Source organism: Schistocerca americana, chromosome 5 (assembly GCF_021461395.2).
Source record: "Schistocerca americana isolate TAMUIC-IGC-003095 chromosome 5, iqSchAmer2.1, whole genome shotgun sequence".
Lineage (NCBI taxonomy): Eukaryota > Metazoa > Arthropoda > Insecta > Orthoptera > Acrididae > Schistocerca > Schistocerca americana.
The window spans coordinates 464,002,236-464,024,247 of NC_060123.1; the positions used below are offsets into that span (position 1 = coordinate 464,002,236).

The 22,012-nt window shown below is 38.3% G+C and overlaps 1 protein-coding gene across 1 annotated transcript in view; it reads right to left on the minus strand.

Moving 5' to 3' along the window:
- LOC124615904 overlaps nucleotides 1-22,012 on the minus strand; it is a 295,777-nt gene that overhangs the window by 157,351 nt on the left and 116,414 nt on the right. Inside the window, exons 5-6 of the mRNA XM_047144080.1 lie at nucleotides 8,064-8,179; nucleotides 7,702-7,878 (exon numbers count right to left, since the gene is read on the minus strand). Of these exons, the coding sequence (XP_047000036.1) occupies nucleotides 7,702-7,878; nucleotides 8,064-8,179 (293 nt within the window). The remainder of the gene's footprint in view (nucleotides 1-7,701; nucleotides 7,879-8,063; nucleotides 8,180-22,012) is intronic.

Here is a 22,012-nt window from a genome sequence, read left to right on the forward strand (position 1 = left end):
CAAAAATGGGTGCTTCATGAAGAGGGAAAGCAGCATTTTCAGTAATTGCACTCGGAGAAATACATGTCAAGTACGTGGATTAAGAACATAACATGATCAGACACCCACAAAAATTCCCATATGTAGGACAGAGAAATAGGCATCCAAGTGGCAGGAAAGCAGCTGGAAGAGTTGGACAATTGACTGATTTGCCCTTGCTGTGCAGGTACTGCAAACGGCTGAAAGCAAGGGGAAGCTGCATCTGTAATTTTTCCTGAAGGTATGCAGCTCTACTGTATGGTTACATAATGAAGGTGTCCTCATGGATAAAATATCCAGAGGTAAAATAATCCCCCATTCAATCTCCAGGCAGTGACTACTCAGGAGGATGTCTTCATCAGGAGAAACAAAACTGGCGTTCTACAGGTTGGAGAATGGAATTTTAAATCCCTTAATTGGGCAGGTAGGATAGAAAATTTAAAAATGGAACGGATAGGATTAAGACAGATGAAGTGGGAGATAGTGAAGTTCGGTGGCAGGAGGAACAGGACTTCTGGTCAGACAAGTACGGGGCTATAAATACAAAATCAAATACGGGGCATGCAGGAGAAAGTGTAACAAGGAATAAGAAAATAGGAATGTGGGTATGCTACTGTGAACAGCATACTATGAACAGCACAGTGAACACAGAATTGCAGTCAAGATGAACACACAGCCAGCAACCACCACAGTACTACAACTTTATATGTCAACTAACCCCACAGATGATGAACAGATTGAAGATATGTACAATAAGATAAATAGTTGAGGGAGAAGAAAATTTAACTGTGATGGAGGACTGGAATTTGATGGTAGGAAAAAGAAGAGAAGGAAAAATAGTAGTTCAATATGGACTGGGAGAGAGGAATGAAAGAGAAAACCACCTAGCAGAATTTTGCACAAAGTACAACTTAATCAATGCTAAATTTTAGTTCAAGGATAATGAAAGAAGGTTGCATATGTGGAAGAGACCTGGAGACACTCGGAGGTTCCAGATTGATTATATAATGGTAAAACAGAGATTTCAAAACCAGATTTTAAACTGTAAGACATCTCCAGGGACAGATGCAGACTTTGACCACACTTTACTGGTTCTGAATTGCAAATTAAACCTGAAGAAATTTCAAAACAGCATGAAATGAAGGAGATGGGACCTGGAGAAGTTGAAAGAACCAGAGATCATTGATAGTTTCGGAGGTGGTATTAGGGAATGATTGACTACAACAGGGGAAAAGAATACAGTACAAGACAAATGGGCAGCTGTCAAAGATGAAATAGTGAAGGCAGCAGATGGTCAAAGAGGTAAAAAGACAAGGCCTAGAAGATGGCCTTGGATATCACAGGAGATACTGAATTTGTCCTTGGATATCACAGGAGATACTGAATTTAATTGATGAAAGGACGAAATGTCAAAATGTAGCAAAATGAAGCAGGCACCAAAGGGAACGGAAATACCTAAAACATGAGATTAACAGGAACTGCAAAATGGCTACGTAGGAATGGCTTGAGGACAAATGTAAGGATATTGAAAAAGACAGATACCACCTAGGAGGAAATTAAAGAGGCCTTTGAAGGAAGGAGAAGCAGCTGAATGGATATCAAGAGCTTAGGTGACAACCAGTACTACGCAATGAATGGAAAGCTGAAAGGTGGAAGGAGTATATAGAGGGGCCGTACGAGGGAGATAAACTTGGAGGCAGTATCATAAAAGGGAAGAGGATGTAAATGAAGATGAGATGAGAGATATGTATTGCAAAAAGAACCTGACACATCACTGAAATACCTAAGTCGAAACAAGAATGTAATAATTCCAATTCCAAAGAAAGCAAGTGCTGAGAGGTGAGAATATTACTGAACTACCAGTTTAATAAATCTTATCTGCAAAATACTAACAAGAATTCTCTACAGAAGACTACGGAAACTAGTAGATTCTGACGTGGGGGAAGACCAGTTTGGATTCTGGAGAAATGTTGGAACACACAAGGCAATACTGACAACAACTTCTGTTAGAAGATACATTAAGGAAGGACAAAACTACATTTATAACATTTGTACCCCCAGAGAAAGCTTTCGACAACGTCGACTGGAATACATTCTTTAAAATTCTGAAGGTAGCAGGAGTAAAATACAGGGAGCAAAAGGCTATTTGCAAATTGTACAGAAACCAAACTGAAGTTACAAGGCTTGAGGGCATGAAAGGGAGCAGTGGTTGAGAAGAGAGTTAGACAGGATTGCAATCTATCCTTGATGTTATTCAGTCTGTACATTGAGCAAGCAGTAAAGTACAACAAAGAAAAATTTGGAGAAGGAATTAAAGTTCTGAGAGAGGAAATAAAAAACTGGAGGTTTGCCAATGATGCTGCAATTTTGTCAGGGGCTTGGAAGAGCAGTTGAACAGCATGGACAGTGTCTTGAAAGGAGGATACAAGATGAACAACAACAACAGTAAAACAAGGATAATCGAAAGCACTCTAATTAAATCAGGTAAAGCCAAGGGAATTAGACTAGGAAATGAGACACTAAAGGTAGTAGATGAGTTTTGCTGATTGGGCAGTAAAATAATGGGTGGTGGTTGAAGTAGGAAGGATATAAAATGTAGAATATAGTTGAATATGAATGAATATAGATTTAATTGTTAGGAAGTCTTCTCAAAAGCTATTTGTTTACAGTGTAGTCATGTATTGAACTGAAGGAGAGATGATAAACAGTTTAGAGAAGAAGAGAATAGAAGCTTTTGGAAAGTGATGCTACAGAAGAATGCTGAAGATTAGATGAATAGATCATGTCATGAATGAAGGTACTGAATAGAATTGGGGATACATCAAGGGATCACCAGTTTAACACTGGAGAGAAGTGGGATGTGGGGTGTTACAAATCGTAGAGGGAGATTAAGAGGTGACTACAGTATGCAGACTGAAAAGTTGCACAGGACAGAGTAGCATGCTGCATTTGTTATCAGTAGGTTTGATCAACACACAGCTATTATGCTCTGTTAACTCAAATGGGAGCCAGTAGAGGATATAAGACATTGTTTTGTGAAGGTAAAAGAGAGCCAGCATTTACTTCAGACTGAATAACGATGATACTGCCACCAACAAACACCTCATGTAAGATAAGAGAAATCAGAACTCATACAGAAGCATAAAGAGTCATTTTATGCTTGCTCCATTTGCGAGCTGAAGAGGACAGGGAAGATTAGCAGTAGTACAAGGTATCCTCTACCAAACACTGAATGGTGCCTTGATGGATGTAGATCTAAATGTAGACTAAGGGTCGAAAGGAAGACAACCGAGCAGTCAGTTTGTCAAGTGTGACCCCAGTGTCATCGGCAAGCCTGTCTGAATCAACATAAGCCCTGTTGTCAGTCCAGCCGTCTTTAGCCCTGTCCCGACCGACCCCCCTGCCATCGCCAGTTCTGCAATGACATTGGTATTATTGTCAGTTCGCCTGTAGTCAGCCTGTCCCAGCCAGCCCTCATGTTGTCGATCATCCTGTCAGCATCAGTTACAGCTGTCTCACCCATCTTGCAGTCGCCGGCCCTGCCTGCCAGCCCTCCTATCATCATCACTGCACCTGTCTCTGACAAAGTCAATTCACTTGTCAGTCCATCTACCGTTGGCCCAGTTCCAATTGTCCCTCAAGTAGTTGGCTCTGTGTTGCTCATTCTTGGAAGTTTCTCCACATGTTCCGCCAATGTCTGGCTTTCCCCATCACTGCTTACGGTGGAGGCCAGTCGCTGTTCCCCTCAATGGGCATGTCATGCTTATTTTGTTGAAATCATTTTCTTGTGTTAATTAGAGTTTCACTTCTTTATTGTTATGTGCCTAGTGCTGAGCTTTTGTGAAGTTTCTGTACTATTATCATGTATCAGAAGTCATGGGTCCAACACCCCATGCACAGAAATCATCTTAGATGACTCTTGCATTCTTATTCAGCAGTTATACACTTTCCAATGTTCTTATATATGCATAGCGTTTTTGTTCAGTTTCACGTGCATCGAATGCAAGGTACTGCTAATGTGTTTTTCTGGTCAATTCCTGGACATGTTTTCCTTTTGTTGACTGTACTGTTGATCGTTCCATTTCCCTGGACAGTCAGCGCTGACGGTGGCTTGCCCCCGTCCCCAACTTCCATGGCTCCTAATTGTTGTTCCTTACAAGAAGGTGCGTAAATACGCAAAATAAGCCAACACAATTATCTTTAGATCAATAGAGTGACAGATGCTTCTCGGGGAATAACGAGCTGAACTGAGTGTCTTGATTAGTTTATCTACAAGTTTATTCGATTTTAACTCTTTACAAAAAAGGATACTACAGAATTTTACAAAAGTTTTTCACCATTAATGTCTGCTTCTGGTGTTATCATCCCTATATTGACGATACGAATTTGCATAATATGAGGACATTGTGAGACTAAGGCTCAAACTGTTAGTTGTGGACCTGTAATAGGTCAGTTCAGCTACCATCTGTGCTATGTCTCTTACGGTAACCCTTGATTGGTATGTTTGTGACATCACGAAACATTCCAATTTTTGAGCCACCCTTTCCACTGGTAAACAACTATCCAGAGCAATCATTGTTGTGTTAACTTCATGGAGTAGCTTCACTAATCTGGAACTCTAATCTTCCACAGTCTATGGCTACTTGTAATGCCTGTAAGAAGTTCCACCCTAGGATAACGTTATGCCTACATTCAGGTAAAACAACAAATCTGAAGAACTGTGTTTTGTCATAAATAGTTACCCTCATGACACAAGTTCCTGTCCGTTGGAGCTACTTTCCATATGCAACCTTCAGCACAACTGCCTTTGTACCTCACAAAATTACTGTCTTCAGCTGGCAATGACAAGCATCCAGTATCAAAGAAAATGATGCTCCAGAAATGATTAGTACCTGGATAGATTGATAATGATGTAAATAAGGCCTCACCCCCTGTAGATAGATGACTCATTCAGTTCTCCTCATTTCAGCATAAGTGGGGGCTTCTGTCTAACACAGAGTAACTGTGCACGTCAGAGATCATCCTTGAGCTAGGTATGGCAATGTGATACATCCCGTAGTTAGGCTGAAGTCAGCTGCATTTTGATGCCATGTATAGAATTAACCTGTTTATTGATGCCTTGCAGTGCAATAGTCATCCAACACTATTCTTACCTCACAGTGCCACACACAATCAAAACGATACAATGTGTTGTTCTCTGTTCTCTAAACATCCCTTTCTGCAGGTGACAGAATTGGGGAAGAAGTTGGTTGTATTGGTATCAGGGAAAACCTCAGATATTGTCTAAGGGTTGTATATTAAGTATGTGGTTTCTCACTCTGTTCCTCGGGGTCCGAGTTTGAGTCTCTGCCTGGCACACAGTTTTAATCTGCCAGGAAATTTCATATCAGCACACATTCTGCTACAGAGTGAAAATCTCATTTTGGACAACTACTCTTGTTTCCAATTGAATTCATAATTATCTTTACACTCAGATAAGCTTGTTTCCAACTTTCGAACTGTCATTACTTTACATAATTGTACTGTGACAAAAATTTCCAAAATATAGGTTCAAATCAGTTCCTGAATTTGCATTCCATCATTGTGTATTTTGGAAATGTCAGACATATAATATTCACAACTAAATCAAGATTCAGACCAAATACTAGCAATGAAAGACACTTCATAATTAAAAATGTTCTCTGAAATGAATTGTTAACTCCACTCTCCTGTTAGAATTTCATACTAAGAAACATGTTTAACAAAGCGTCAGTTTATGTAAAAGTTTTAATCATAAACCTAATTTGAGACACATTACCACATCAGTATGTGCAACTGTGACTTTAAGAACTTATTTGTAATCAGGCGGTAGAGGTCATCATTGTGTCATGTTTTCACTAGGAGTTTTATAGTGAAGTCTGTGTTTAGTTCAATTCAACATCATGTTTTCAGCTCAGTTTTTTTTTTGCAATATGTCTGTCACCCTCGATGTTTGTTAATACAGTGAGAATGAAACCAGAATTAAGTGTACATCATTACATCAACTACATCAGGTGTGAAAGTTTATTGACATTAATTGCATTAGGACTTACTGTACGACACTGTGCCAAAACAGTCCGCCTACATGACTGTGTCCCTTTCCCAAGGGCCTGTTCATTAATTATTGTTTGATTAAGCTACTATAATGATGGCTGCACCCAAACGTTTTCTTACTCTCTTCCTGAAAATTATCCCTGCTCTTGAGCTTTTCCTTGTTGTTTTCAAACTACAGCTGGACTTGGGACCAGTTCAAGAACTTGTTTCCATATAAGCAACATATCATTTGGTGTCTTCCATCCTATCTTCTTCTTCTTCTTCTTCTTCTTCTTCTTCACAAAAGCAAGTTACCATTTGGCCTTTCTCTACTTCCCCTATAACCAGTTGCCTTACATTAGGATCTTGGTAAGAGCTTAAAACATAAATTTAGTACTAGTGTACATGGAAATTGGTTATTTACACAACTAATTAGGATACTCCCTGTGAACACATTCTGCATTAGAGGTGCCTCTGGCACCCTCATAACTTGTCACCCTAAGAGGCCTTTTGTGTCGCTTGGGCCTTAAACCAGCTCTGGCTGGGTTGTATTATCTCAGTAAAATAGACATTGGTTAAATACATCATGTAATCCCAAGTGTTGTATAAAGTGACATGGTTGAATCCTTGGAGACCATAAGAGGAAGAATGTATAAATTTAGACTTGCATTCCTGACCGTCAAGGTGATGGCTTTTGCATAGCCTTACTGGAGCTAAGGTGGTGGTGATTTCCAAGACGTGATGTCTCCACTGAACTGTTACACAGAATCCAGTATAAAGAACCAGTTATGTGAGCATAGTCAACAAAAACAACTAATACTTCACAATGAAAGCAAATTTAGTGAGTACATACAAAGCTGAACTATCTACCTCAGCAGAGAACACGCCCTAATACCTTCCAGAAATTTACTAAACTTAAATATAAATGATTGCAGGAGATGAAATCGAAACAGCGTCCTGTACACCACCACACAGTGACTGCAACCACTACAACACAATGACACACATCAAAAAAGGCAGTAAGTGTAACAGGAGTACAAAGAATTTCAGCTCTAGAAGCTAAATACTGGCCAGTCATACTTTGGTCTTGTCATTTAATTGATTTCTCAAACAAGTTTCCTTTTGATAAATATCAAAAAATAGAGGGAAGAAAAATTAAACATCAACAAAGCACACAACTAAAAGTGATGACTGTACCAGCAATACATAAACTCAGTAAAGAAGCAATACCCTGGATTCAAAACAAGAGGACATAAAACAAAAGGAAGAAGGAGAAATTAAGGCTGTATCAATGTGACAAACCTAACTGACTGCAAACTAATATATTACAAAATACAAAAATAACCTAAGAAATAAATAGGTAAAAACGTAAACTGGAAAAACAGCACATTTGAAATAAAAAACAGTTGTTTCATCTTTGTTAGAGATACACTGCTTTACTGATCACATGACCAATGTTGACTTAGCACTTCCTGTAATTTTAATCTTCAACATGGCATCCCCCTCCCCGTGTATGCCGCTTTTGTCATGGAAGATGCAAGATTTAATACGAATATCTTTCCACACTTTGCTAGTTAATTAGCTTACTTTTTTTCAATAGTAATTCAGACTTGAAAGGCAATAGTGCTATACCTGAATCTCCATATTGTTGGATGAGACACATTTTAGCTTCACCCACAATCGAAATATCTTATCACGGTCATTTGGAAAATTGACCAGACAAACTGCACAAATTCTTAAACCTCCTTTGACGTCATGTTCTTCTATCGCACACTGAATAGAGTAAATTCCACTGTTTAAGTCTGCTCCCTGGAGAAAAAAAAAAAAAAAAAAAAAAACACACTTTAATGATGGCAAGGAAAAACCATTTTCAAGTACTACAACTTAAGTTCTCTCTACAGATTACTGGTACCTCAGTGCCTTAAACATAATTACGGATTAAATTTAAAATGCAAGATGGGAAGAGACTTTTGACAATTTATGAAATGGCATACCTCCACAGGAGATCCAAGTCTCAAACACATTTTGAAAAAGTTGAAGAAAACTGGTTTTGAGTATAAACGGTAACCAGCATTCAAAAGCAAAGCTGCAGTGTTGTAGTAAACTGGCCCTGAAAAAGTAAAATTACTTAGAATTATCAAAACATATTTGTAAATATTCTTCTTGTAATACTACTGAAAACAAATGTATCTACATCCATGCTCATGAACAAAGAAATAGAAGTACATCATAAAACACAAAATAGAACACAAGACTTCTGTTTCATTGTCATCCTGCACCATTGTGAGCACAAGAATTTTGTTGCAGTGGACATAATAAATCAAAATAAATTACTCTGTGCTAAAAGTATGGCTGCATATAGTAAATATTCCACTACAATACCTTTTTATGTATTTCTGAGTTACTTTTGTCATGTTAGCATAATTGCTATCAAAAACAGATTCTCGTCTTGCGCACCACTTTGTACCATTGTTGAAGTGCAATATGTAAGGATGTATTTGCATGATGTAGTTAGGAATTGAGTTATCTGAGACTTCTTTCAAAGTTTTAGCCTTTGCAGCATTGTTGAAGTGCAATATGTAAGGATGTATTTGCATAATGTAGTTAGGAATTGAGTTGTCAGACTTCTCTCAAAGTTTTAGCCAAACTCCAAAATATCACTAGATTTGTCACACGTTTAGTAGTGGTATGAGCTTGATATACACTTACCTGTGAGAGCACCACATCTGTATGCTCGTATGGCCTCTAGCGTTGTACTATGAAACAAGGCAGGAAGATCTTAATGACCCACTGACAACAAAATTATTAAATATGCAGAAAATCTCACATCGAGGAAGAAATTAGCCTCATTCCTTTCATTGTAATGTTCCAAGTTATTATCTTGAGCGATTTAAAGAAATAACAGAAAACCTAAATTTGGATGGTTCCATTGGGAATGATCCACCATGTTCCAAACATATTCTAACGCCTTACCAGGAAGTTATCTCACTCAATGTTAGATTATGAAGTACTACAAACTGGTATGATTTGCAGCTTTTACAGCTCTTAATGAATGACGAATCAGTGAGCATTTTAGTTGAGGGATTGACAGTTACGAAAAGCAACGAAGTTTCAATTCAGAAAAGTAGCAGGGAACAAGTAAACAAAAATAATTTCTCTGTTGCTTGTAATTTTGGAAAATACTGAAGCTACCTGAACAGCAGGTATGTTGGTCATCCAATAAAATAATTTCAGTTCCCTCCTACTCAAAAAGAATGATCACCTACAGATTCAAGCAACTGAGAGGTTTCTTACATTTTTGCAACAACAGTACATAAGCCAGACAATGATTGCAATCCTAAAATGAAGAAAATCTGGCCTATGCCTCATACCTGTGGGATAAACTCATGAAACACACCTTGCAACAGAGGACACACTGTTACTATAAAAAGGTGGCACCAGCAGCTGCTGCTGCTGCTGCTAGTGTCACTGCCATGATTGAGTATTCACTGCTCTGAACTTCAACTGCATCCATTCATGGTGTCCTACACATCATCTTCAGTATACACCACAAAAAAATTCCAATTTGACATCAAGTCTTTCGTGTTAAGTGAGTGAGCTAAAAGTGAATATGTAGTATCTTTTTCTGAACAAAGGATATTGTTTCACAAGTAACAGCATTCATATGTTCCCACTGCTAGCAGATTTTTTGGTAACTAATAGAAGAGACTTTTATGACATGGTGAAGTTGAACAACAAAGACAAGCCACTAGCAAAGATGAGCAAAAGTTTGAACAGAGGGGATACTGTATCTCTCCAATGATATAAAGGAACATGGCTGCACTGAAAGGACAAGAGGGATACTGCACAGTTCAGTTCAGCACAGTACATAATGCTGACAAGTAGAATACCATTCAAAAAAATGATGAAACTAGTTGTTGACTGCAGCAATACTAAGCTGTATTAGATAATATCCATGAACACCTGTTGTATTACCTTCTGTCCAGAAACTGAGGAACAAATTACAACAAAAATTTCTTCTTCGTTTGTAGTTAACACTCTAGTGACACATTGGCCTGTCAAAATCAAATTCACCTTACTTGTAACTGAACAGACTCCCACACAAATGTGAACACAAGGATTTATAATTTTGCTGCTGTCACTACATTGACAACAAAACTTATGATGAAATGCTATTTGTAGAAATTTTAAAACCTATCAAAGTGATTTTACGTGGCTGGTCTTTAGAGCAAACAGTTTATAAACAACGTGAAATTTCGGCTGCAAGAATGGCTCATGAATTGATTAACCATTTTATTCTCTCAGCATGAAACAAAAGTTTTTGATGATGATGATGATGACGACGATAATAATAATAAAAGCTGTGGCTATTTTGTGGCACAACAAAAGTTTACTATAAACTGTTATACAATTTTTGAGTTTTGGTTGGTTGGGGGTGAAGGGACTAAATAACAAGGTGTACAGTTCCTCGATACAGATTTAGTTCATCTGGAGTCAGTGATGTCTGTCAGGAACGTCTACTGATAATGAAAGTATGTAGGAGCAGTAAAATCAAGTCACCGAAGGCAATACTGATGCCAGAGCTGAGAAATAATTTATGGAGAAGTACATGTGTCAGGCCAGTACTTAAGTCATAGCAGACAAGGCGTCTCCCATGGCTCATCAAAAAATGTTGTGTGTGAAATCTTATGGGATTTAACTGCTAAGGTCATCAGTCCCTAAGCTTACACACTACTTAACCTAAATTATTCTAAGGCCAAACACACACACCCATGCCCAAGGGAGGACTCGAACCTCCGCCGGGACCAGCCACACAGTCCATGACTGCAGCGCCTTAGACCGCTTGGCTAATCCCGTGCGGCCATGGTTCATCCATGCCAAGGGAAATTCCGCCTCACATCCGACCCCATCAGCCTGATAAAGGGTGCATTATAGTCGAGGGGTTAAGAGTATCCACTATGTATATAGTATTTTGGAACTAAGGGAAAACCTTGAAGTTCAGAGTAGTTGCCTACTGATGCAAGGTTTTGAAGTGTACTGGTAAACAGCCCAAATATACCCATAACAGATAACCAGGAAAATAGTGGAAATAGCTTAGAATTATTTCACAGCGAACAACACAACTCTTAATCTTACAAAAACTATTGTGCATTTACCAACAAATAAAGAGAACTTACAGGTACCAGAAGTATAGATTAAAGGTTATACACTGGATGAGGTTCCATGTGTGAAGTTCTTAGGCAACCAGGTAGATAATAAGTAGTGACACGACATGAGGGGCATCATTCTGACACATATGTCCACCAATGGACAAAACTGAGCTTGATGCTTTTCTATATAGTTACTGAAGCAAACTTTCTTTTATGCTGTGAGGTAAAACTGTAACAAACCACATTCACTACCTGTGTAAATAGCTGCTGCAAAAGAGCTGTTCTTTCGAATTGTATTCTGTCCTGTACAGTGTGTTTCAAATTGTTTTGTGTCCATTATTAATACTACATGATGTGGATTAGTTATTTTGCCCAGTTGGTTATACTGACAACCAGCATATTTTTCTCAACAATGCTATGTGTACTGTATCAACAATTATCTTTTACATGTGAATTATGTGAACAACCAAGGTAAAAATGTGACCAAATGAAAAGACTCCTATTAGTGGCCGCTTACAGGCAAGGAAGGGCCGCGAGGCTACTGTAGCCCCCGACGCTGCAGGAGGTTATAATGCAAGTGTATTGAGTGAATTACAAGTAAAAAAAGTGGTTCTTTCAGAAAATATCCTGGTCAGAATTTAACTTAACTTTTACAAAACATGCCTCACACATTCGTAGGTACTGCCTTACAGTGATTCCCAGACTAGTTACAGCTACCCAAAATGAAAAATTGCCAATTGTGACTAATCTAACAGTTCATAGATTAAGGGCAAAAACTTTTCATCAGTGTATGAGGGAGAAGCTTCATAATTCAACCACCCTGTACTTGGACATGCAGCAGATTCAGATTTTTTCCATCAATCAGGCATACTATTCACATCAAACTATCACACTCTCTATGTAAAATGACACAGGTAATAAAAATCCACACTTCTACAACTAGACAGAAAATCAAGCTGGCAGAGGTTCTGTTGAGCTTGCTTCAGGTCTCTCTGTGAATGAGATTTTGCAGATGGCTGTCGATGGCAAAATAAGAAAGCCCATGTAGTATATGCTTTGATTTTCTTTCTTCTCAAAAAAGCTCCTCAGCAGCTTATGACCATAACATTGTTTTTTTTCTGCAGTAAGAGACCACTCGTGTGTTCTGCTGACAAAGTCTTTAGAGTTTTAGAAAACATCTTCAAAGGAACTCCGAGATACTGACACCCAAAGATTACCATGTTGTTTATAAATCTGTAAGTTCCGCTCATATTTTAGGTGAAGAGTGGAGTGTGAGGGACTATAACGCACTTAGTGAATATTTTAAAAAGATGAATGGTGTCAGTGACTATGTCACAGAAATCAGTCACAGATGAAAATGTCATAGTTAAACTAAAAATGGAATCAACCTATCACTATGATGATCCAACCAAGATTTTCAGTCCCATTCTAAAAACAAAAAAATGATGTGCCTAATGCTAAACCATCAGTAACTTCATCATACAGCAGAGTTAGTGAAGCAAAGAAGACTGTTGTGAATAATTTACTATGTAAACAATTTGGGGATGACTCGAGGAGCAGAGGGATTTAGATATCTATACCAACATCGTCAATGCAATTGCTATGGTAACTGGCAATTAGGAAGAAGTTAATACATAAGCTTGCACTTGCTTGGAAGGAGGAGGAGGAGGAGGACTGAACCAATCTGAAGAGAAACCAACACAATGGCCATTTTGCACATTCTGTGAAATAAAATGTTTAATTAGAAGGCTTGATTTTGGAGTAACAGTTTTTTTAATAATAACACAAAAATTTAAATAGTATGGTCAAATATACAAAAAATTTGTGTGTGTGTGTGTGTGTGTGTGTGTGTGTGTGTGTGTGTGTGTGTGTGTGTGTGTGTGTGTGTGTGTGTTCCCACTCCTCCTAAACTGCTGGACCAATTTCATTCAAACATGGTACACATATGTCTTACTGTCAGGCAACAATTGCTGTGGTTATAAGAACCACTTACCTGCCATAGTTCAGGAGATGTGGTATCAAACAATGAAATGTGTGAAAAATTACTGCATCATGCATGACATTTAAATTTACTACTTCTGTGATACTAACTTCATTCAAATAAATTTCCCAGACAGTATCCACATATGCTGCTAAATGTACCTACAAAATTATATCATGGTATCACACACAGCCCAGGATATATGACATCACAAACACTGTGATTCAAGAAAAACTGCTGTATCATGTATGACGTTTAAATTTAGTACTTCTTTGGTACAAACTATATTTGCAACACATTTTGCAGACACTATCCCCGTATGCTGCTGAATGTACCTACAGAAATGTATCATTGTACAAGATATAGTTCAAGAGATACAGCGTTATAAACACTGAGCAGTGCAAAAAAATGCCATACCATGCATGACATTTGATACATTTATTCTTTACTACTGAGACACTGGTACAGTCAAATCAACATAAGGAAATCCCTGACAACTTGCGGCACTTTTGACGACTCAACTGTGAAGCACAAATGGCTGTAGGCGAAAACAATAGCCATCTACAGAGCTATGAAAGGTTGTTGAAGTAGAAATGTTTACAAAATTCAGTTGTAGACACATGAAGCAGCTGCGCCCAGCATATGGAAACTATTCAGGATTTTGTCACGCTGACTCTACTGCATAATTTCAAAGTGTTACACGAATACACAAAAATGAAATTTTTTTGATCTAACACTACAAACAGTTCATTTTTTATTTTCATTTCTAATAGAAAATTGGCAAAATGAAAATTCGAGCAATGCCAGGTTTGTCAGCTAGTACCATTACAGAATCATAGCAGAAAGACATTGTGAATTATATACGAAAATGGTTAATGTGAACATTTTTATTGTGTAATAACATGGTTTTCAAGAACAACATGCTGGTTTGATATAAACCCTATTTAAATCAACTGTCACCAAGAACAACATTGTGAACATACTACACATTTGATTGTTTATTGCGAAAAATTTGATTTTTTAGTAACATATAATGTTCTACAACAATAATAAAATGATTTTTAGTTATATATTTACCTTATTAATCATTCTTTATTTGTATATTTTACAAATTACTGAATCAATGCAATTTAAGTCTGACATTCTTCCTAAATTTGAAGAACACAACTGCAACCTGATTTCACTTTTTCATGTTTCTAGAAGCAAGCTCAAGCACACGGTTTTATTCTATACAAGTATGGCGGGGGGAGGGGGGGGAGCAAAGTCGATATCCAATATCTTGCAAAAGCCTGTTCAAGTACTTAAGAGATTCTAATAATTCTGAATCGATGTCTTACTCCCTAGTGAACTAGTGGTTAATAACAGCAGTGAATTTATGATGTACTATGCTATTCATGACCATAATACAGAAGTAAACATAATTTGCATGTAAAATTTGTATCCCCTATTAAGTGTTTTGAAAGGAATTTGTATACTGGTGCATGTATCTTAGAAGGTTTCATCTCAAATCAAACAGATCATGAATGAATGTGTCACATTTTTTCAGTCTTCTAAAAAATATATATGTTGAAGTTCCACAACATGTCTTTCAAAAATTAAAATATTTTGATATTCTGATGATTTGTAAAAAGTCACAACAAAAGGGAAAATATAAAAAAATTGTAATAAAAAACTACAAATTGAAGAAATTTTTATTAGAAACTTCGTTCACAATACTATCAGGCATGATTAACACTTCTGAACTTTTTGGAAAAATAAACTATGAAGATTTGTAACTTTTAGCAAACTTCAAAAGTATGTTTCGAAAATATGAATAGTCACAGGATGTTAATTGTCTTGAGAAATGATAAAGCGGAAAGTCTGTTAACTGTCAGTTATGACATTAATACCAAAAATTCTTGAACTATCAAAACATTTCTACATAAAGATGAGAGGATCTCAATTTTTTTGTTCTTTATAAATTATTTTCTGTAAGACTTCCATCCTGAATATTCTAAAAATCGCCTGATATGTTAGTTGGCCACTGTACTTACACAAGGCACGATCAGAGTGCAATATTTTACAGTGCAAAATACAAGAAATTTCTATGTTAGACCTAACTACTCTCAAAGTTAAAAAATCCTTGACACTTAAACATAAAAATTGATGGCTGATGTTGAATAAATGTAATGCAAAACTGATATATCTTAATCAAAATAGTAATTTTACTTCCTTATAAGTGAATCGAAAAAAGTTCTTTTTTTTTTCAAGCATTTTATAAAAAATTATCTATAGGAAATAGCTGTGTATATACATTTTTACATTGTTCTGTTTCTGGTATTATTCACAAATTTTTATTGTCTTCTGTCATGATTTTATTTCTTTATGACAGCCCAAGAATTAAAATCACCTACATAGTTACAATCAACACTACACTGCTAAAAAAGAGTACATTTTTTTCTGTTCTGCTCCTCATTGAACTTGTATAGCCAGTTGAATTTGCACATGGACAAGGATGATCCAAAAAGTGCAGTACTGGGAAACGGGTATTGTACACTGATCAGTTAATGATGGCCACTTGAAAGAATTTCCCAGAGCATGAGGTGTCATAAAGGATACTGTTACATCTTGCAGCTCATGAGAAACATTAATTATTTGTCCCACTCACCACTGACTGTCATATACACAATAAATCATGTTGCTCACAACAAAAACTTCTAAAGTGTACTGCGATCTCTGCATTTCATACATAGTAACAGGCTGCATTTCGTGGAGAACTGATCTTGCAATGTATGTGCCTCTCTCGGATGCAACCTAGTAATGACTTGTCTGAGTTCCTACCACTGGCTTCATAGCAGCACACTCTTGTCTTTTTTAAACAGAATTCCCTTAAGGTATTTTCATTCTTCATGCTGGAGATTAAATCATGCTTTAAATCTTGTTGCAAGATATTTACAGAGATCTCCTATCCCATCACAAGCACTTTTTCCATGACCTCTTGCCGAAAATATTCATTTTTGTCTTAATTCCCATACAGTGTTTTCCAAGCTCATAAAACTGAAACCAGGTTTAAAAATGAGATACTGCACCATTAGTCACATACACGTGTTTCGGAAATGTATGGGCTCTAGATGCTATGTCATCAATTATCATGTTGACAGCATAGCATGCATATGCACTGTCATGAATGAGATCATCACTGACACCATCAAAACAGTGTGATGTTCCAAGGAAGTGAGCAGCACTCGTGAATATTGACATTTGTGATGTGTGCAGTGATAACTCTGAACTTCGTTCTGCAAAGCAACAGACTAGGTCTCAGCAAAGTCGAAATGAAGAACTAATGTGTCAGTATACCGAGATGTGGCTGATTTTATTTCAACTATGGCCCATCTCTGAATCCTGCAGATATGATGATCAGCTACTCCTTTTATGACCCAATTTCTAACTCTGTAACAAAGTTCCCTGGCTCCACTGTCTTCTTGACCAACTCTCCTCCCTCCAACAGTGCATAGGTTACGTCACTGTCAGTACCCTGAAGGTGTAATGCTTCAATGGTTGTCCCTTCAGCACCAGGACACAATGCACACTCCTGCAACCAACATTTATATTGCAGCTCTTGACATATACACAAAAGCATCACATCCATCTCTGTGTACTTCTTGCCTGTGACACTATATAAAGCGAAACAAATAAGTTTCAAATTAGTGCAGTAAACTCATACATAGATCCTTCACTGGCTGCATTTTACCCATTTTGGTCATAAGGAGTAGATTTGAGAAATCAATTTTTAAATTTAGTTTCTCCTTTTTCATTAGGAGATATGCCTCCCTTACTGATCTTGTCATATATATTTATACCTCTAACTTTTTCACCATTTGCACTAACAGAGATAACAGCAGCCTGAAAAGGACTTTACCTTCTGCAATCTTTGTCATCACTTAGGTAAAAATGTAAATGTAGTGTGACTAGTGCCTCCCGTCGGGTAGACCGTTCGCCGGGTGCAAGTCTTTCGATTTGACGCCACTTCGGCAACTTGCGTGTAAATGTCTCCGAGAGGAGAAAATCTACGACCCAGCCAGGAATCGAACTCAAGCCCTTAGGATTGACATTCTGTCGCGCTGACCACTCAGCTACCGGGGGCGGACATCATTTAGATAATATTCCAGAGCAACAGTAAGAGTATTATCTTGCAATGGATGCCGACCGTAAGAATCTGGGCATGCCAAAATATCTTTCTCGTTCTTTATTTTATGAGCTTTTGAAATTAAATAATGTGAGAAGTACGTATATACCAGGTGGTTACAATTAAATTTTCCCTATTTAACCCATTAGAACATGGAAACGTGTTACCATACGAGTACCAAACCTGGTAGCGTTAATGTCCAAAGTATGATGTGCACGATTTCCACGCATCACAGCGCCACCACCCATTTCCAACTATGGCCACCAGGTCCCGTGATCAGTCATCCTGATTCATAGTCTCACACACCTGACCAGCTGCAGTGCTTTTGTTGACTTGTCAACATGAGCTTGGGCATAAGGAGCAAGGAATTATTGGTGAAGCTCTATTATCAAAAAATCAGTAAGCTGCAACTGCACTTCGAGAATATTGATGGCTGAAAGGATTATGGAAGGGTTCTCTTTCTCCACCTGCTGTGCACAGCATGATGACGAAGTTCGAACCAACTGGGGAATTGGGCGTCACTCCGGGAAGAGGCCAACAACAGATTCCACCACAGGTGATTGATGAAATCGCTGTTGGTATGGCAGACAATGCTGCATCCAATTCCTGACTGTCAGGCAGTGCGTGTGCTGTGCCACAACAGTTGAACATACCACAGTCCACTGCACAGAAGGTACTTCAAACACTTCTCAAATGTATCTGTACAAGACCTGTATCATACAGCAGTTTGCGCCAAAGGACACACAACCGCTCTTCACTTTCTTGCTCTCAGTTGATCCGGAGCACAGCTTATCACTAGCGGTAGCTGGCATACATGTGGACATGCTTCATTCTGCTGTGCAGAATGCAATCCTGTGCTTTCAGACTCTTCTGGACACTGATGGGCACGATAATGAGCCCCTTTTTAACAGTAATGGTATGATGTATTTTAGTAGCACATTAAAAGCGTTTCAGTTGAACTGATACTGCATTATTCCTCTTCGCCATGTCCTTGACATTAATGCTACCAAGATTAGTACTTGTACAGTAGTTAGCTTCCATGTTATAACATGTTAAATGGGAAAGTTAAATTATAAACACAGAGAATTTCTGTATAAGTTGCTTGGAGTAACTATCTTGCATCAGTGTCAGTAATTTTACCTTCTCACTACAGGTGGCTGCCAAGACAGTAGTGCTTAGGTTTTGAAACCACACATCAAATTGGGTGCACACTTCACTATCTTCAGGTTCTGCACCAAGCGCATCTACATTTCAGACATCACAAAGTTTTGAAGATGCTGTTTGTGTAAAATTATTTGAAGTTCTTCCACTTTTCGTCTGGGCATTTAAGGGGTGATATATTAGGGCCTACAACAGAAATGCTGACATTCGAAACATCAATTTCACACCCAGATATATAAACATCTGCATTGTCTTCTTCAGTTTCACATTCCGGTGATTGATCGTTAAGGTGAGTTATCACAAAATTTCTTGCTGGAGCGAGTGTAGCAATTCTGGCACAATGGATGTAATGCCAACACAGTTTCTAGAAGACCGAGATATTCCTGCAATACCTCTAACACGTTTATAACAATTGTGAAATGTTTTTCACTTTTCTTGAACACCACCTTCCTGTGCCTTTTTTCCCCATAGGCCACACACCTCACCCTTTCACTACCATATTTCCTCGCAGACAAGGTATCTAAGAAATTCAAACCAAACACAAAACTCTACACAGAATGATTCATGTGCAAATTCTCACTCGTTTGTTATAAACAGAAGAGAACTGGAAAGTGTTGCCAACAAGCACAATTTACCCTAGAAATGTTGAAAAACTTCTTAACACTTTGCACATAAAAATATTTACCCAATTTGATTCAGTAACTACTAACACATTAACCAAACAATGTATTCTGCAATTTTCATAAGTTTTGATAGAGGTCTAGCACATTTTTTCCCCATAGACATTCGTGATCATGAATTGCTATGTCCTATACGATCTGAGATGAAATTGCTCATGCAGGAAGTTTGAGAGTGACAAATATTCAAAACTAAAGCAAAAGAAAGACTTGTTGAACACTTCTCCAATTTTTCAGAATGTTTAAATCTAAATTCAGGTTATCACTATTGTCTGTATGAAACAGTACACAGACAGCTGACAGTATTCTCTATGATGTTCCATACAAGCTTAGTTTAAGATAAAAACAGCAGTTGACTAGTGTAAAACAATAAGCAGTGTCTTTCCTCAAAGTAGCTTTCCTACACCCAGATACATACTCCACTTGCCACCATATGGTATATAGCTGAGGTTATCTTGTACCACTATTAGTCATTCCCTTTCCTGTCACAGGGAAAAAGAGACAATCCATATGCCTCTGTAGTGGCTCCAATTTTTCTTATCTTTTCTTCAAGGTCCTTAAGCAAGATCTAAGTTGGTGGCAGCAGAATTGTTCCACAGCCAGTTCTCTAAACTTCCTCAATAGCTTTTTGCGAAAAGAATGTCGTCTTCCTTATAGGGATTCCCATTTTAGTTCACAAATCATTTCTGTAATACTCATATGTTTATAAAACCTACTGATATCAAATGTAGCAGCACGCATCCAAGTTGCTTCAATGCCTTCCTTTAAGCTGACCTGGAGGAGGTCCCTCACACTCAAGTAGTAGTCAAGAATGGGGCACACAAGTGTTCTGTATGCAGTTGCCTTTATAGATGAGTTACACTTTCCTAGAATTCACACAGTAAACCAAAGTTGACCATCCATTCACCTTCCCTACTGTCAACCACATGTCTTTCCATTTCACATCACTAATGCTGTGTATGGACGTAACAGGATTGGTTTTCCTACTTAACTTTAACTTACATTTTTCTATTGTTTATCACACCAAAGAGAAATTCTAACTCAACTTGTATCCTCAAGGTAAGGAAATGATAGACTGCTATTTAGGGTAAAGATGACATTACATTAGACAGGCTCAAGTAAATGACAATTACACATTAGTTTTTGGCCACAGCCTCCATCAGAAAAAGAAAGGAAAACACACACAACACATTCATTCAATCACATAAGGACACCACACACACACAGGACCATCCTCTCTGGCAGCTCGAACTAGAATGCAACTGTCATGTGGAATGGAAGCAGCAATCTGGAGGGGGTGGGGAAGGAGAAAAGACAGCAGTGCATGGAAGGGAGGAGGGGGAGGAGAATGCTGGCTGGCAGTGTGTGCAGGGACTAGATTGCAAACACGTACAGCACTGGGAGGCTGTGGGGCAGGGATGTGGAGGAGGGTGCAGGGGGAGAAGGAAGAATGGAGTGAAGAAAGGAGTGGGGAAAGATGGGCGGGTGCGATGGCGGAGATGGTACACAAAGAGGCTGAGAGACAAGAATAGACATTTTCTTGTGCAGTACAGTGTCATCGGCAAACAGTCTTAGACTGCTGCTCATCTTATCCATCAGATCGGTTCTGTATTTAGAGAACAAGAGAGGTACTATCATAATTTCCTGGGGCACTGTTGACAATGCCCTTATCTGTGGTGAGCACTCATCATCCAGGACATGTACAGGGTCCTACCACCAAGGAGTCTCTGAACCACTCAAATATATGAGAATCTACTCCACAACCTCAGCCCTCTGTTGACAGTTTACAATGTGGCACTGTCAAATGCTTCCCAGAAATCTAAGCATATGGAACCCCTTGTTAACTGGAACCATGGTTAGCAGGATATTGTGCGAGAAAGAGCTAGCTGAGTTTCACATGAGCAATGATTTCTAACTCTACGCTGATTGGTGAATTTTCTGACTCAAGGAAATTCATTATATTTGAAATTAGAATATGCACAAGTTACTGGTCCAATTTTGCGGATCTTTTTATTACCCTCCTTATGTGTGGCAGTCACCTACGCTTTGTTCCAGTTGCTCAGGACTAATTTAATCTAGATGTAATTCACCAATTACCAATGGGAGTAGATTAGCACTAGTTGTAACTGGTTGTTAACATACTTTTCAGTAGAATGCAATGGCTACTTCTACCAGTTAACCAATGGTTTTACTCATTCCAGTGCCATATCACCACACAACACTAACCTCCAACCACCTCCAACAGCCAGCTGCATTGCACCAGTTCCACAATGGAACAACGTAACTCTACTCTTCACCGGAAGTTATGACTACTTATCATAGTGCCCAGAAATGAGGAACATCCTACCCACAATCCTTCCCACCCCTCCCAAAGTGCTATTCCATTTCCCACCAATCTATGCAATATCTTACTCCATCATTGCACTATATCTACTCCCAACACCTTGCCATAAGGGTCATATCCCTGTGGAATACCCAGGTGCAAGTCCTGCTCAATATAACCAATCATCACATCCTACTTCCTTCCTGTCACAGGCTTATTATATCCTAAAGAGGTAGAGCCATCTTTGAAAGCAGCCTTATCATACACAAGTTCTGCTCTAATTTCCGCACAGCATTTTATGTGGACATGACAACCAATCAGCTGTCCGGAGGAAACTATGGACATCGCCAATATGTAGCCAGAACAGTGTTGACAACCTAGTGGTATACATACTGTAGCACATTACAGGCTCTATTTTAATGGCTTTTTCACAAACGGTGTGATCTGTCTCCTCCTCTCTAGCACCAGTTTCTTTGAATTACACGG